The sequence below is a fragment of the Amphiprion ocellaris genome, chromosome 2 (genome assembly GCF_022539595.1).
Source record: "Amphiprion ocellaris isolate individual 3 ecotype Okinawa chromosome 2, ASM2253959v1, whole genome shotgun sequence".
In the NCBI taxonomy this organism is placed as follows: Eukaryota; Metazoa; Chordata; class Actinopteri; family Pomacentridae; genus Amphiprion; species Amphiprion ocellaris.
The window spans coordinates 29,206,347-29,225,239 of NC_072767.1; the positions used below are offsets into that span (position 1 = coordinate 29,206,347).

At 36.7% G+C, this 18,893-nt stretch overlaps 1 protein-coding gene across 5 annotated transcripts in view; it reads right to left on the minus strand.

Annotated features, from left to right (window-relative positions):
* Positions 1-4,992: 4,992 nt before the first annotated feature.
* The window catches only part of si:ch211-51h4.2 (uncharacterized), a 97,202-nt gene continuing 83,301 nt past the window's right edge, over positions 4,993-18,893 (minus strand). For 4 of the 5 annotated variants that reach the window (XM_055005878.1, XM_035958165.2, XM_035958163.2 and 1 more), the window contains 5 exons: positions 14,426-14,540; positions 14,148-14,250; positions 11,775-11,844; positions 11,578-11,681; positions 8,607-9,710 (listed from right to left, as the gene is read on the minus strand). In XM_055005878.1, coding sequence (XP_054861853.1) covers positions 9,500-9,710; positions 11,578-11,681; positions 11,775-11,844; positions 14,148-14,250; positions 14,426-14,540 — 603 coding nt within the window. In that variant the 3' untranslated portion in view covers positions 8,607-9,499. Of the gene's footprint in view, positions 5,597-7,452; positions 7,552-8,606; positions 9,711-11,577; positions 11,682-11,774; positions 11,845-14,147; positions 14,251-14,425; positions 14,541-18,893 lie in introns of those variants that run through there. The other variant, XM_055005883.1, reaches the window with a different exon arrangement.

The following is an 18,893-nucleotide window of genomic DNA, read 5'->3' on the forward strand; positions in this document are numbered from 1 at the left end:
GGTGGGGGAGGTGGGGGAGTAGAGGGGGGAGGCCGCCACCCACCTCCCCGCCTACTCTCCGCCCTGACTCCACCCAGACTCCGCCTTGGCTCCGCCCATGTGGTCACTTCAGGAACTACGATGCCAAAGGGACGACGAATTTATTTCTTTTTATCTGATCTGTAGCTCAGTGAGTTAAGGATTTGCCTATGGAGCTGCAGGTCGCTGGTTCAAGACCAGACACTTCTTAAATTTTCTCAAAATCCTGACAAAGACAAAGAAAGAAAAGTGCCGGTGGTGGGTCTTGAACCTGCGACCTTCCACTTGGTAGTCTCTCTTCTTATCCTCCTGAGCTACTCGCTCAGATACTAATTCTTCTTTTTTTTGCGCATTTATCATCTATTTTTTGTCATTTTCGAGTTTTTTTTTAACTCGAGTCTCGACTCGACCGTTTTTCTCAGGAGGTTGGACTTCAGCCTTTGTGCTGGAGGGTGGAACCCTCAGTTCCAAGACTTTCCAAAGCCTCCACACCTCCCGAGTCCTCAGGACCTGAGCTTTCACACAGTCTGAGGGCTGAAATTTTCTAAGTCCCACAGTAGTTCTCTGTTAGATTGAACTTTCAGACAGTCCAAGGACTGATATCTTCTAAGTTCCTGAGTAGTTCTCTGTTAGTTTGAACCTTCAGACAGTCTGAGGACTGAAATTTTAAAAGTTTCTCAGTACTTCTCTGTTAGTTTGAACTTTCTGGTTAACAGAAGCCTTAAAACTTGTGACCATGAGTCTTGATTTCACATTTAGACCATCCATCTGAGTTCTTCTCAGACCTTCACCTGTGGGTTTTTTAGAAATCCTCAACAAACTTTGATTCTCTTCACTGAACAGTAAAGTTTGTGGAGATCAGAAGGTAACATTAGTTTGATCAATGCCTTCAACTACTAGTAGACTTTATCTGGAAAGCAGTTTTCTGAAATGAGTTCTTAGTAAATCTGTCCACAATCAAACCAAGAACATAGAAAGAGGAAATGTTTGAAGAAACAACTTGATGTTTTCATTTCAGACTAGAAAACACTTTAAGACCTTTATCTGTTTTTGCTCTTTTTGATCGTTTTATTGTCTCTTCTGTTTAATTTGATCTTCTAAAGTCTAACTGGTGTCTTTTCAAATGTTTTGTCTTTAGTTTGATTCTTCTTAAATGTTTAGTTTTGCTCTTTTCTCACCTTTTATTCTTTTCTAATGTCTGATTTGATTTCCAAATGTTTTGTCTTTTTAATGTTTAATTGTTTTTTCAAATGTTTTATCGGCTTGTTTGAAAAATTTCCTTTTCTTTCCCAATGTTTAATTTTTCGATTAAATCTTTAAGGTTTTTCTTTTTAAATGTTTTACCACCTTTTAATGTTTAATTTTCTTTTTAAATGCTTCATTGTATTTTCTGTTTAATTCCTATTTAAAGTTTTATTGTCTTTAAGATTTAATTTTCTAATTAAACATTTAATTTTTTAATTAAATGTTTTGTCTTTTTAAAGGTTTAATAATCTAATTAAATGTTTTGTATTTTTTTAAATGTTTAATATTCTTCTTGTTTAATTGTATTTTTTAAATGTTTAATTATCTAAAATATTTCATCTTTAATGTTTAATATTTTTGTTTAAAAAATTTTTTAATTTCATAATTACATGTTTTGTATCTTCTGTTTAATTATCTAATTAAATATTTTGTCTGTTTAATATAATTTAATTGTATTTAATGTTTAATTTTCTTTTTAAAAGTTTTATTGTATTAAATGTTTTTTTCCTTTGATTTAATTGCTTTTTTTAATGTAGTTTATTTCTTTAATCTTTTTTTCTGTCAAGATTTTAACCCCAACCTTAAAAATGAAACAAACCCTTAAATCACAATGAAAATACTTCTGTTGTCACAATCATGAGTTAGTCAATTATTCAGTTTATCAATTCAACTTTATTTGTTTAGCACCTTTCACACAGATGACAAAACTAAACAAGCAAAGAGAAAAAACTATGCTAAAACTATGATTAAAACTCAAAAACATTTTTAAAAAAAAAGATTTAACATGGTAATAAAATCTGTTGTGTCCAGGGGATGGAGGGAGTTTATTGAAGTCTTCTTGGGCTCACATGGGAAATCATTTAAAATATAAACTTGATATTCAGTCTAAGGAAACTGCAGAGTGACAGAAGAACCAACAATATCTCCTGTTTTCTCCTTTAATGAGTCGACTCTTCTTGTGCTTTCAGACCAAAGAACTACAGACTCTTCACAACCTGCTCAAACTCTTGGTACAGGACCTCACCACACGGGTCAAGAAGGTTTCCGTCTCATTTCTACTCTGAAGCTCACCTTCTCCTGCTCAAACTGCTGACAAATGTTTCTGCTGCTCTAAAGTCTGGTCTCCAGAACTTCCTAAAAACTCTCAAAGTCTCTTCTGCTGCAGGTTGCTTTGTAGAACTGTTCCAGAAAACCTCACTAAACCACATGGAGGGGCCTCAAGATAGTCGTCCAAATGAAACCATACAAAAACCAAACTAGCACAACCCAAACGCTAAAGTCTCCTGCAGCCTACCAGAGAACCTCTGAGAACAGAGAATCAGGACAGGAACTCTTACCTTCTGGACAACCAACGTTGGTTCTCAAACAAGAATACAGAATGTGTCTGACCAAAAACCTCTAAAGACTCACTACAGCCAAGATAAAGACACAACTCAGCTGCACCAAATCCACTAATCACTGCACACATTAGCACCATGTGCTAACTGTGGCTAAAGAACCACATTTACCAAGACAACTATCCAGTACAAAGCCCTAAAACACACCAAGAAACACATTAAAGACGATTTTACTGCTGGAAGCTGCAAGCCAACGCCTAAAGAACAAACTAAAGCAACGGAGCCAAACCCGGTTCAGTGGTGAAGAGAAGCAGAGGAAATGTTTGTCTGCAGCTAAATAAAGCAGGAAGACACTGAGCTGCTCAGGTGTTCCTGATAACACCAAGCAGCCACCTGGACAGCCAATAGGAACACAGCTTACTGGAAGTCCAGAGGGCTGGCTTAGTGAAGGAAATTTAGTTTAAAGTTGAAGCAGAAAGTTAACAAAGAAAGTTGAAAACCACCTTCTGATACCTGAAATCTCTGAGTTTTCACACAAAGAACACCTGAACATGTCAAACTGGTTCCATAGTAGAACCATCATTGTAAAAACGTCATAGTATGGTGTGTTGCTCAAAAAACATTACGACCCGGCTGTCTAGGGTCGCCGAGGAGCAACACAAAAACAGGACAAACGCTGGTTTCCAGGGGGTTAGGAGGCTATTTATTTGAAAGAGTAAGTTTACAACAACACAACATGTGAGCAGAAAAATCACAGTCTGTCTTTAGTTCAGCTGAAAATATTAGTTTTTGTCTTTTTTATTGAGCAAACTTTTCAGTAAGTAGATGAAGAATAATTAAAGCTCTCATGTAGAAGTCCAACTTATTTTGGATCCTTGTGGAGAGTTTAATCTTGGAGTTTGTAAAGCTGTTGAGTTTTTAGAGTCACATGGATTGTTTTGACATTTAATAACCGAGTTCTGAAATAAAATTACAGTTGTGGATTTCTGTCATGTCTGGACTAAACAAATAACAGCAGCATAAATCTCAAACGTCATTATGAGGAGTCTAGATTGAAGTTTCTCACTTGATAATGATCAAAACATGAAATTTAGGTTGATTTAAAGGAATATTCCACCTTAAATCTTTGAATGTTGACCTAAAAGGTTGGTTTCAGGAAGTATTCCAGCTTCAAGGTCCTCACACATCCACCTTAAAGGAACATTCCACCAAAAATCCTTGGACATGCACCTAAAATGTTGGTTTAACTGAGTATTCCATCCAAAATCCTCAAAGAGACCTGAGGGGCTGGTTAAAAGGAATATTCCACCTAAAACCTCAAATATAGACTCGAAAGGGTGGTTTAGAAAAAATCCTTCAATGTAGACCAAAAAAGTTAGTATGGAGGAATGAAGGAGCAGAAACTTTACAGCTGCCAAAGATATGAGCTCCAATTCTGGATGTTTTAGGAAATGAAGTTCATCAAATGAACACTTGATTTTTGCTGATAACACTCATTAAATTACTGAAGAAATTTAACATAAAAACCTGTAAACTCTCAGGCAGCTTTTGTTAAAGTTTGTCTATAATTCTATCATCATGTTCTGGAACCAGGACTCTGCAGAAGTTCCTTCAATCAGATACGTGTGTGTTTCTATTTCAGGCCTCAGGTTTGAACGTACAGCAGAGGATTAGAAAGGAGTGATTTTAATATTTAAATCAGTCCAGTAAATGTTTGGAGTAAAAACGATTAAAATTTTGATTTAGATAGATTTGTGTCAAATAATATTGTAGAGTCTCACTTAAATATATCCAAATGAGTTCAGTGTATTTACATTTTATACAATATTTGATTTCTTAATCTCAATACTGTACGGTCTGACCCTAAATATTATAATAATGATGTCAATTTAAATAATATTGTAGTGCAGAGTCATAAACTTCAATCAGCTAAACTTACATATTACATATCACTGTACAATCTTAACCTGAACATTCATATTATTGAGGTAAATTTACATAAATCATGATATTCTAGAGTCTTAACTGGAATATTTCTAACATTAATCTTTTTGTATTGTGCTGATAAACAACAATAACCCGACTTTCAGATAATATTTGTTGTCTGTGATTGAGACTAAATTCCTCCACATTCTGGAACTGGACTTCATTTCCCAAAATGGAAACATGGACAGAATTTAACACTCATGTATCCATGGCAACGCTAAAGTTTCTGCTACTTACCAAAGTTCACAACACAAGTAAAGATTTTAATGCAAAACTTCAGGGATGACTGCTGACAATAAGTATTCTGATCAATACTTCATGATCAATATCAGGACAGATGTTACAACTCTAGCTGTTGCATTAGACTGCAGTTATTCACAGAGAAATTAAAACATCACATTCCTCATAAAAACTAGATGGGACTTTTATTAAATAAAGTGTTGGTGAATAAACAGTGTAAAAAGTGCAAAGCAGCTCCATTAAATCAGGAGATGTGAGACTTCCACAGCATGGATCACCATCTGCTGTGTTGATTCATAGCTGAATGTCAGAATGAACTGAGCTAGAAAAGCTGCTTTGAGCTGCAACATTACAGTCTGACAATCCAACACCATCACAGTTTTCATCTGGTTGTTTTGCTCCAACATGCTGTGAAGTTCAGTTTTTACCTGAATCAATACAGAGATTCTATTTCCAACCAAGACTGGAATAAAAATTAGAATGTTATGAGGTTATTAATGCAACTTAATCCTTTCAGATGGAAGGATTTACTTCTAAGTTCTAATTCAAGTTTCAGTTGGAGCACATTGCATTCACAAAGAAAAACAGCGATACCTTCACAGCAACATTTAATAAACCTAAAGCTTCCCTGTTGGCTCATTGGTGGAGTTTGTTACTGAGCATCTGAACCTTAAATCCAGTGAGACGACCATCTTCAGTCGAGGCCAGTCAGAGAACTTCAAGACCTTCCATCAGCTGGACCAGATGTGGCATCATCTCCCTCTGAACATCTGGATGACAGGAGAAAAGACAGAAATCAAACATAGATCACAGAAATACAATTTATTCACTTTCATCATTTTATAAAAGTAGCATGAACTTTATTAAAACTTGACATCAGTAATGAAAGTAAATGTTTTTATCTCGTGTTGAAGCTAAATTTAAAGTCAATTTTAATAACAGTTTATCCTGAGGGGAGTGAGAATGGAGCTTTTCTTTCCTTTTTAGAATATTCCCTCAAAATATTCTGTTTATTATTGGTTTTAGAAGCATTTTTCCTATTTATTTTTAGATACCTCAGACTGATGCACTTTGCTGGTTTGCAGATAATTTCATGTACAATGACAATAAAAATCTTCTATTATAACATATTTTGCTAAAACAAGAACTGAAACCTTCTCAACCATCTCTGTCTGCAAAATTCCAACTGTGACCAAGAATTATCTGATGTAGTTATTATTATAATCTTTACTGAACCAGCCCTGGAATTAATAAAAATCTGTATATGGATATGATTTTCTCTGATGGGACCTCTATGGAATCTGTAGTAACAATTAACTATCCTTTGAAGGGAAAGATTAGGTCTTCTTCAGGTGGATAAAAAAAATGCTCTCCCTAAAAAAAAACAAAAAACAAAAACTGCATACAATAAAGTAAATCTCTTCTGCACTGCACACATACTCCACTTTTGTATAACTCTGGATGTCAGAGTAAAGGCAGACAGATCCACCAATCAGCCACAACATTCTGACCACTGACAGCTGAAGCGAACAACATCCATCATCTTGTTCTAATGCAACGTTCTGCTGGGAAACCTTGACGTTCATGTGGATGTTTGACATGTACCACCACCTAAACACTGCAGGACAAACAACCCCCTAGTCTCCATGGCAACAGCAGTCCTTGATGCCAGCTGCCACCCTCAGCAGGACAAATTAAAACTCCTCAGGAGTGGTCTGAGGAACACGACAGAGCTAAGCTGTTCACCTGGGTTCCACACTCCCCACATCCAGATCTGATTGAGCATCTGTGGGATGGTCCAGGATCAGCCTGGTCTTGGTAGGACCCACCCTGCAACCCACAGGATCCACAGGATCCACAGGACATCCCCAGAGGTTCTGATGAACCACTGGGTCAGAGGAGTTTTAGCAGCATAAAGGGACCAACACAGTATTAGTCAGGTGGTCAGAATGTTATACTGTTATATTGTCATGCTGATTATATGATCAGTAAATGTTACCATCAATTATAACGTCCACATTGATCAGGGAAAAAAACAACTATCAGTTCATTCAGAAACTGTGGGGTTAAACCTAAAAACACAGACCTCAACAGCAGTTTGTTTCAAAGCAGAACACCAGCTGGTTTTCACTAAAGAAGCTTTCAAAGCAACAATTAAATGACCGTTTTGTTCTCATTAAGTTCACAGAGTCAGAATCAGCCAAAATAATGTATACACACATCAGGAAAATAATTTTTTTTAATCGATATTTCATTTGTATAAGTACTTCTATACATATAGATTCCTCTTTCTAAGTTTGATCAAATCACGAGAACTCTGTGTCCTGTTGTACGAAGTTTTCCCAACAGATGGCGCTACCCTCATGAATGGAGCATCAACAAGTGACGTCTACAACACAACAGAAATGTCTGGAAACCAGTGGCCACCACTTTGAGCACCTCTTGTAATTGTAGAGGCCAAAGATAACTTTTATTAATCTCGTGATGTCTGAATAAATTTGGTATTGAAATATTTATGCAAGTTTTTCTTTTCCTGATGTGTGTAAACATTACTTTGGCTGACTCTGTATAATGGGTTTCTGACAGCTCACCAGGCAACATCTTTTTATAATAATGACAAACATACCTGCATTCTACAGGAGTGATTTTTCTCGTGCAGGTAAAGATGTATGAGGAGCTTAGAGATGACAGGAGCAGGAGTCATCCTCACTAATTCAGCTTCCACCTAGAAACACAAAGATCACAAAGAAACACACTGATAAACTCTCAAACGTTCAACCTCACAGCCTCAAAATATCTGTTTAGGAAGTGTTGTGTTTCTAAATTCTGCTGAAAGCATTGACAGACATTCTCTTACAAGGTTGTGTAAACAGCAGCCTGTCCTCTGAGCTACTGAGAAATCTTCCTGAACAAAGTTTCTACGTGTAAATCAGCTCAACTAAAACTCAGAGATAACAGGTATCGCAAATTATAAACAACTTTCTTTGTTAACACAGATGTTCTGCTTCAACCTCACATAAAAAGGGGAGTTTAACTCATCAGGTGACTGAAAATGAATGGCTTGTGCAGTTCTAGATCCAAAAGTAGGATGTTTCAACTCATGTTTTACTACAAATACATGCAGTAATAAATAAATACAATGGCTGGTTGTTAGTTTATTCACTATTAATGTCATTTTATATACTGGATTGAACTTGAGCAGTGGAAGAGAGAAGGAATTTAATGAAATTATGGAGATTCAGAGAGGTAATGTTGCGCAATGTTAAGTTAAGCGCAGTTTAATTCCAACCAGCTGAATGTTAAACTTCAGTGCAGCTGAACAGGTTTCAGTTAACCTTAAAGTAAAATAACTTTTTTAAAAGCTAAAACACAGCAGAGAAATACAGGTTGAGAAGGTCATTCTAATAATGAGGACAGCTGCGGCAGCAACTAACACAGGTGTTCAGCGGTAAGTTAGCCACCTGTGTTAATTAGCCCGCTAGCTAACTTAGCCGCTTAGCTAGCTAACGTGTCCGGACCAACTGCTCAAACACGACAAAACACAACTCTTCACAAGTTGTTGACTTAACATACAACAAAACAACGCTACTGGTTAGAAGTATTTATCTTCTTACCGTGTTTTACTCCAAAAACAAGCTCAACAGCAACCAGAGATGCTACCAGATGTGCCGACCATATGTATATATATATATATATATATATATATATATATATATATATATATATATATATATATATATATATATATGATCTCAGAAAATGAAAAAACAGACATTTTTTCGTTTCTCTTAATTACTGATTTTATTTTTTTGTTATTGTAAATATAAAATGAAAATCAAAGCATTTTTAAAATTTCGTATATCCCTTTTTGATCATGAAAAGGAAAAACACCTTGTATTTCAATTTTATTTTTTGTATTTTAAAACGAAAATCAAATAACCACTTTTTTTTTGTTTTTCAATACCCGTTTCAAAACGGAAAATCCAATTGCCAAAATATACAAGGACCCACCAGGACCTTTGGAATGGTATACAAGCTGCATTTTCTCAAAAGATTTCTCACAATTTTAAGGGTACAAGTAATTTTGAATATGACCTTTTTCACAAAAAATGTAAAAAAAAAAAAAACAACAACAATTGAACACAAAACTACAACAGTTAACATCTCTAATACAGCGTCTTAATTTCTTTTGTTACATGTTTGTGACATTCCTAGTCAGAGGAAACTTTCAGTCAAATAAAAGTCATTCTCAATCAAATTTTGACATGAGTATGATTCATTTTTTGTCTAAAAAGGATTTCATGCGAAGAAATACATGTGCTTCCCAGTGTGTGCTGAGAAATCCGATGGCACAAAAGAATATTTCAGTTTATTGGTAACTAATAAACAAACTGTTGGATAATTCACATGAGCAGGAATAGCCAGTGTGGCTCAAGAGATAAATATAAGAGCTCACACTGCAGCCTCACTGGCCACAATGGCAGACTGATGAGTGGTCTTAGGAAATTGCAGTGCAACAACGGAAAAATGGCCATCAAAAACAGACAATGCTTATCTTAAAATGGTACCAAAAGCTTGTTAAGTGCAACTTCAAGATAAAAGTTCTTGCTAAGCTTCTGATTTTTGGCAATTAAAACTCCTACTGATGTATGTCTTATCTGAGTTCCTGGGATCTAGAGAAGGATGGAGAGATTGGCTGCTGCTAAGCTCCCAGTCAGATTGTGGATGTGTAGCTCCTGATCGTGATTGTAGAAAGGCAAGTAATGAGCCACATCTGCCAGCGTCTGCAGGATGTCATAAGTTACGGCAAAAAGGAAGTAGGTGGGCAGCAGCCAGCTGAGGCTGAACATGAAGTCACCCACTGGTAGAGGGACTGCCAGCTCTCTGAAAGGACAAGGAGAGAGAAAATATTGAATCCTCTAACCCCAGTAGCATATCTGTGCATTCAAACATTTCAACCCACAGAACTATGTTTTACTTCTGCTGGAGATCCTGAAGTTTTTCAACATATCAGGGCATCAGTGTTTCAGCCATGATGTTACTATCTTCAACAAAGCTGATACAGAAAGTGTGAAGAAAGATGTTTTTTCTGACCATAAAGGTTCTATTTATAAGAGTTGGATAGATATATTAGCATTCACTATGTGCTTTGTAAAGATACAGTGGAGTAATGTCATCCTGAGCAGGGAATGAAGTCACACTCAGTCTGTGTGCTGGAATTTGAGCTTGTTGGTTTTATAGTATGATAGCTGGTCCAGTCGTGTGTTCATGTTAGTGAGAATGAGTCCCTCCCTTTGAAACTGCCCTCCCTACATTTACAACCAGACTGAGAGTGACTTTCCACATCATGGTCTAAGCTGAGATAGAGTGCAGATGGAAGTGCAGAACTGCAGTCAACCAGTTCCCCAAAAAGAATTTAAAGACACCTTCTATTTACAATACTTTAAAAAAAAACAAAAAAAAAAACCCCAAAAAACCTAATTAAGATGTCCATTTGGTGTTTCTTACATGCTAGAAAGTCCATATCATAGCTGAGGATTCCTAACTTGAAACTGCAGCATACCAATGACTGTCTGAGAAACAGATTGAAACAACAAGGGTGTCTTCTTGGGTGGAGCTTTCTGCTCATCAGTCTTCTGCAGAATCAGTTTCTGGTTCAAACATGCACTACGAATAATTAATGTTACATAGATAATAAGTCTTCCATCCTGAACTCAAACATTGACTGGTCCCTACCAAACAAACATGACACAAACATTTTTGCCATATTCTTAAAACCCAATTCTTTGGAGCATGGGCTCTAAAGAGTTTTTAAAAAATAAAAAATATTGCCAGATCCATTCCATTGTTTTCTTCCAAAAAGCAGGCAAGTTGTCAAGGACTCTAATATTACACCTTACCATGGTGAAGTAGTAAAACAGTTCGGCCTCTTCCTCCTCCACTTTTTTCTTTTTTTTTGTTGATCATTTTTAAAATGAGACATACAATAAAGTGATATACCTAAAACATGATTTTACGCTTAGGTTTGATTAAGTTTTCAAATGGAACATCACAGTATCAAAAAGTTGACTATGATGATTGCTTCCATTTTTACACTTTCTGCCTCTGATAAATCTGGTAATTTTAAAAGATTACACATCTTTGAAACCAGCCGGTGGGTTTTGGGGTTTAGAGGGTTAAAGTAGTCGCGCTAGATATAACAGAAAGATAAATGCTCCAGCCCACGTTTTACGAAATGACCACCCCATGGTGACATTTTGAGCATCAACACAATTATACAGACAAAGGGACATACAGAGACATGACCAACAAATACAAACTAGGACGGGTGCTCGGATAGCTCAGCTGATCTTGATGGACCAATCGAGGGTGTGAACTTTACCTTTCCAGATATTGAAGTATATATTTTTCTCCAGCAACTACAATGCATTACTTGGATTTGTTTCTGTATATTTATAAGAAGCTTGGATTAAAGCACACACAGAAGGAGTGTGACTTAATTCTCTGTTAAGGACATCATTACTCCACTGTATCTCTACATAGCATCAAAACGCAGAAAAGTTACACTAAATACAGATGTGTGAGATGGGCCCTAATTAAATGACTGTATGTTTGGATTTCATATAAACAATCATTTTTAAGAAGCCGTGTGCTGGATATGTTGTGGGTATGAGCTGTGTTTTCATCTGAAAATCTGCTCATTGCACATCAAACACATATCTCCAGTCCTATGAACACGACAGCTACTCACTGGAATCTGTCTTCTCGGGATTCTCTCAGCATAATGAAGATAAAAAGTCCAACTTCAGTGTTGAGGGAGAACGACACAACTTTGTCCAACATGACAACAAAACCCTGAAAAAGATGGTGAATAGTGGTGACTGACTGAGCTCCAGACAACAATTATTACTCTGTGTGTGTGTGTGTGTGTGTGTGTGTGGTATTTACCCTCGGATCACACACTGACACAATAAAGATGGTGCTAAAAGCAAGCAGTGACATGAATCCTTTGGCCACACTGCAAGACAGAAAAGAAGGAGAAGCATGAAATCAACTTAATCAGTCAACATTACGATCTGAAGACCGTCTCAGATGAATTATATGTGATGTCACAAATCCTCTTCTCTGTCTTTTATGTGAAGTGAGGGAGAAAATACACTGCAGATTAAATTATAAACCAACAAGGCAGACACAATGAACAAACCTGAGTAAATACCCTGTGAAATCAGTGTGTCTGGCTTTTGGAGAAAAATGTTGCAGGAGCAGTGAAATTTTGAAAGTCGTGTGTTTGAAGCAAATTTCCTCAGTGGTGTGATGAAGTTTTTATTATTGCTTTAAAATAAAATTATGACAAGGCGGTGACATTTTTTCCAACAAGTAATAACTTGGGACACTGCATGACATGATTTGTACAATGATCAGTGGTAGTTTAAAAATGGCTGAACTTTCAAGTTGTAACTGTTAGGTTTTTTGCTAAGTGGATGGTATGCCGTGTTGCTGCAGGATGTTGTACGGGTCATGCAGGTTGGTCTTTCTTTTTTATTTAATCTGTTTTATTTAATGTGGTTTTATCACTTTTACCAGCCTGTCACAGCAGACCAGTCCACCGCCGGGTTCCTAACTCCATGTCTGCTCATATGTTTTCTGAGCTTTTCACTGCTGCTTCTTTAACTGCTTTTAATCCCAACCTTAACACAGAGGAGCTGGTCTCCCTTCTTTTTTTAACTTGAACTGTTACTCCATCCTAGACCTGGTGGCCCCATTCAAATCGAGAGTCTCCAAAAGCACCCCACAGCCCTGGCTTAATGAATCAACAGAACAACTAAAAAGAAACTACAGAAGAAAGGAAACAAAATGCAAGAAATCGGGTTTACTTGTGTTTTATCAGCTCTGAAAAGATGCACTAAAGCTCTACCAAAATGCAATTAAAGAAAAAAGAGCAGCCTTCTTCTCAAAATTACTTTTAGCCAACCATTCTAACCTCAGACTTGTAATTTCAATATATATGACATCAAGGGCTGGGACTTTAATGCGTTAATTTCAAATAATTAATTCCAGAATTAGTTGCACCTTTCTCAGATCCCTAATTTCTGGTACACCGGTAACACTGATGCACACTCCAGCCCGGTAGGTGGTGGTAATGAACCTACCGTCTATTTGCTAGCTGTGAAAAAGACGCACAGGACGCACTGAGTGAATCAGTGCACAAGAAAGTTTATTAAACGGTGAAGGAAGACGAGACCGCATTGAACTTGTTGGGCGGAAAGTTTTTTTTTTTCAAAATCTTCTCAATGGCAGCTTGGATAAAAGCGTGTTTGTGTGCAAATTGTGCAACCAAGAGTTTTCTGATCATCGCAGCACTTCAAGTTGACAGTATCACCTCAGTGCAAAACATGTTGCTGTTAGCACCAGAGCTAACATTGGCTATGACAGTCCTGGTACCAGCAAACCATGTAGCCATCCCATAATAGACCATTTTTAAAGACATTCAAAGTGCTTGAGTTTACAAAATGTCTTAAAATGATGAATATAATCGCTATAATTGCACTTTGAGTTTGCAGTAATCTGTGAATGTACTAGACTAGACAAATGAAAAATGCAGATAAATAGAAATGAAACAGTTCATATATAGGTCCATTCATTGATTGCGTCGTCAACCAAAATTTGTTTGAATTGAAAAGCTCATTACGTCAAATATTGCTATTTGACAAAAATGTGATTAATCATGGTTAATGTTTAAGAAGAAATATTTTAACTGCTATTATGTAAAGAGAATACTGCTGCTATTTGTTTAAAGTGTTTGCAAACCAAACGTTACATTTTTGTTTATATAGCAGTACTTTTAAAATAAAAGTGCACAATACACTACTTCTAAATGTATTATTTGATTAATCATGATTAATCGTACGATTTTTCTGCCATTAATCGCTATGAAAACTTTCAATCGCATCCCACCACTAATTACATCACATTATTAAACTGCCAACATAGCTCTGACCAATTTTAACTTGAGCAATCTAGAATAAGTAACAAATACCTTTGAAGGAGCATTACTTTCTGTCACCCATCATTAATAGCACAACAACTGTTTCTAAGGCCATATATAAATGATGCTAATATTACAATTATTTAACTATTGGCTGCTACGTAGCTATTTCCACTTTCATAAACTTTTATATATCAACATCCACTATGTTGGTGTCACATGAAACATTACCATTAGATCTTTCAGAGGAAGTGTTCCCCCTCCAATCGAACTAAATTGCTATTCTTTTTGAGGCTCCTCACACTGAACACTTTGGTTTAACTCTTCATGCTCACCTTCTTGCTGAGCAGATGTGCTGTTTGTTTGGCAAATTTCGCTCCCAAGCTTTAGACAGCCACTCCAGTCTGCTGCTAAACAGTGAGCTCATCAGACCGTCAACTGAAAGAAACACAGCGGTCAGTCAATATAAAGCACTTTAACGCCTAAGTATTCATTATCAGCTTAGTAAGAGAAACATTAACAGCTGTAGTATTACTTCAGTGCACCATTAGTATTGTAACGTCAACTGCTTCCTAGTTCAATAAACTTAATGCTAAAGAAAGAGTGAACTCACTGGTGTGCTTCATGGCTGATCCCATCACCAGGAAGGACACGGTGACGCTGATGGCGATAAACACCTGGATCAGCTCAGCCACCCAGGAGTACGTTCGATACCGTTCATTAATAATCTACAGGGGTTGGCGGTTGGGGGTGATGGATGATGATGATGTTGAAAATGAGGGCACGACAAGGAAGAAGGGAGGCATGTTTTTGTACTTTAGAACTTCAAGCTAGTGTACGTTTTGAAATATGATGCATATTTAGCAAACTTTTTATATGCCTGCAGAAATACGAGCTGTAGCTTCTGCACTAATACAACAGATATCCATCTTTTGTTGCAGTAAAAACCTGCAAACTCTTGGCTGTGTTTAAAGTTTAATTTCGTGACACACGGATAATTTTGGTTCCAGCTCTAATTGTACTAGCAAATCACAGAGTGACTTTTTAGTCCATCTGTGTTCATCCAGGCTCCATTTCTTGAGTTAGGTTGATTATATGTGTAGATTTTCTCGCCTTATGCAGTTTTATTCTCTTGAGTTGTGCTCACTTTATAGAGGTCATGCCAGGACGGCTCATTTTTGTGATCTCTGACTACCAATTAGTTTGTCTGCTGGGCAAGGTCACTACAGCTTACTGCTACATGTTTCCATTAGCACCACAGGATGTTACTAGCAGGGCTAGAAGAAGAAGTTTCCTGAGTAACTGAATCCAAACACACGCTGATCACATCTTGCTGTGGTTGGTTTTACCACAAACTATTATCTGGTCCTGTGCGTGGCTCTCAGAGCACTCACAGGTCGCACAAAAGCTTCTTTTTATGGCTTTTTTTTGAGTTATTAGAGGATACTGTTCGTTATTCACAACATATGGAGACAAAATTATAGACAGCAGAAATACAATCACTTCAAAGAAACTACAAGAGAAAAAAACACAGATTGCCACAAACCTATAGGAACAATTGGTATCTACCGTAATTTGTTCTGCTTTTGCATGTTTTTAAGATCAAGCTTTCTCTAAAAAGAAACTACATGGTTATTAGACCAGCTCAGCCTGGATCATTAGAGGAGGAACAGGAAGTCACAAGATTTTAAACTGTTCAGGAATACATATCATCTGAACGATAAAAAATTAATTAATTAACCCAAATTAAACACTGCGTACTCAGCAATAAATAAAATACAATATTACAAGCAAACCTCAAATTTTTTTTCCTGGATTACATTCGTGTTCCCTCACTATACTTTCACGTCTCCTGGCCTACAGAGAAATGCTGATCCATAATTTTATACAGCATCATGTATAAAACCTGGGAGATAAAACAACAGCGACGTGTACCAGCGACACTTCATCAATATCAGTACAAAAATTGTTTAATAAAATGTTTGTAGTTTCACTTCCATACATTAGATGAAAACTACCATGAAGCAAATGGTAAAATATAATGTTTGACGATATAGATATAAACGAACCCCGAGCACATCCCCTCCCTGGATCATGACAACCTGTTATACTACTTGATAATGATCTTTTGTCCTCTGTCACATTAATGTGCATCAAGGTGGGGTCATTCCTTTATTCTTAAAAAAATAGGTTAAAGTGGTTAAATTCAAAGTAGGTTGGTTTAAACTCTAATTAAACCATTCTCTTTCTCGTTTTTTAAACTCAGAAATATGTCAATGAAATTCTGATCAATAAACATCAATATAGACTGAACTTAAACATTTTATCATGATAAATCTTTCAGCTGTATCGCAGTTCATGTGTACAAAAGGCTGCGGTTGGTTGTGACTACAGTAAGAGTCGATGCATCTTCAGCTGTGGTCGTCTGGGTCACAAAATGTACAAAAGCCGTCTTGAGGAGAGCAGTTCACCAGCTCTCTGACTGCTGGCAGAACAGATTTTGGCTGTGATTATGACTGCAGCCATGGCTGAGCTGAAACACTGACTACATACAGCGGTTGTGTGTTTTGTAGTGATGGCTGAGTTGGCTATATTCAAGTAAGTGTTTTCCTGAATTGGTCAGGGGCAACACAGGTTTACATAGTAGTACACATACAAGCATAATCACACCCTGTTCTTGAACCACTGACTCAAACACTTAACCATAAATGCAGTGAAAGTCTGAACATTAATGCCCAATCAAAGCTTCACCCAGTGCTGCAGAGCAGCTGCGCTCACAGTCACTGGACTGAAACTGTCAATTAGCATCTTAAAAAAAATCAATAGATGCATCCTGTGAAATGTCACATCATCTCTCCTTTCTATAGCTTCTGCAGAGTAGTAGCATAACTGTCAGTGTACTACAGCTAAACTGGACCAATACATCTATCGCTCGTATGGATCAGCAGGAATGTAAAATACATCGTGAGGGAACATGAAAGTAGATCAAAAATTTCATGAAGCCAACATCACTAAAACTGTACTATTTTATTAAAACACAAACACATTTGATCAAGTGGTTTAAGAAACTATAGTGAACCAATTAACAAAGATTGAATATTTTAGTATTCAAGGCACCGAACTTAGTTGATCTAGCTAAGTGTCTCAGCAGTTGTAGCTATTAAGTCATGATAAATGTTTAATTGACAAGATGTTCTAGTTTTATTATCCAGTACAAGAGAAGATGCTCATTTTAAGATACACATGTGATGTTATCAGTGAAGTCACTGCTTTACACCAAATATTTCACAGTGCGTACCTGCTGGTACAAAAACGTGACTTTGGAGTATTTCGGTGCACCCTGACGTTGTGTTTTATCTGTTTTAATTCATATCTTTACTGCACTCTATTTTCATTCCTTTTTGTTCCACTACACTAGGCTTGGTTTTGATAGTAGCAAAGTGCATTTGTATGTGGAGATAAATCATATCGCCTTTGTTAGTTGGCGCTCAATAATCACTTGAGACTTCAGACGTCCACCAGGACTTCACCCTGTTCTCCTCATTAGCATTCTGCTAGTGGCTGAATCTTTAACAGTGCTTTATGTATAATGAATGATTTGAGCTTCTATTTTTCATGACAACCATCGTTTAACATGCTTCAGTGGTTTTGAGCTGCAGTTCAGCTTATCAACTTTGAAACAAATGTGAAATTTACTCCAGGCATCACTCAAACTTTTGTTAAAGCACTGCTGTCTTCACAAACAGCTCCTACAGTACTGCAAAACAGCAAGTGGCCAAACTGTGTCCACCAGATTGACTCATACAGTCAACCCAAAGATTAATTTCTTGGGAAAAATGCACTGTCATTGTTGCTAAGCATTGCTGTTAGAAGTACAAAGGTTCAAAAAAGAAGTGGAGAACAGAAAGGCATCAGTGTAAAAGCTCAAAGAATTAAATGTTTGAAATTATGTACAATTAAGTTACAAGAATTTTACAAAATGTGTCCTACATATCAAATAGTGCCTAAAAATTAACTGCCAGAAAGAAAAGCTGGTAGAAAGTGCTTCAGGTGTCATAAGCCAATAAAAATTAGCTGTGTGTTGATGAATCTGAGGTATGAAAACACTAAAGTGCACTTTTGATTATTTGAACAGCTAAAATAGGAGGAAATAAGGCTAACAGTCAACAACAAGCTACAGAAGTTGAGAACTCATTTTTTTTTTTTTTACATTTAAGGTAAATGTTGCAGCCGGAAATAAAATAAAATATCTGAACATGTGCAGAGTGTAGAAGTATGATAAGTAGTAATGCAAATTCTGCAAAGAACGGACAGACCTACTTTAGTGTAAAATGTTAAAAGGTAAGTATGAGCTGCAGTTAAAGTACAACGTAAAGATGACTTTTGGGACTTCTATTTTTTTTTAAATACAACCCACAGGTTGCAGATTAGCTCTTGTCTGTCCAATGCAGCCATGCCTTAGGAAACACAAAAAAAGACTGTTTCGCAAATATTTCATGATAATATTTGAGATTGTACAAAATTTTAAGGGTGTCCGAAAACTTTTTTCCACCACTGTATATAAAATCCGTAAAAATCCTTAGAATCTAGAAATGATTTCATTAATTGAGAGTTTTTTAAAATGTCAAAAAGTGATGTTCAGTTGCATCATTGTATTGCAAAAAGTGAAGAAAACACTGCTCAACCTGTGTGTAAGACATCAAGGTGGCAGCGTCCAGTATGTATGATGCAAAAGTTTTAGTTAAAACTGCAGTTTGGGAGTATAAATCAGAGGGAAAATTCATCCCATATGACAATATTTGTGTGTCCCAAATCTGATGTCCTGACAAGAGTGGTAAGGGCTGATGTTCTGCTTTGCAGCTTCATAGCGCAACACTATCTGGTGACTGACATAGTGAATGACCTGACTGTAAACTGAATCTTAAAAAGTTGAAGAGTTTAATTTATAAGCAGTTATGACTGACAAAACACCTCAATAATAATCCACCAATCAGGAGCACGGGCAGACACACACATCTGGCAGGGCTTGTGGCAACACAGAAAATCCTGCTAAGAAAGCCCCAATCGAAACACTACAGGTT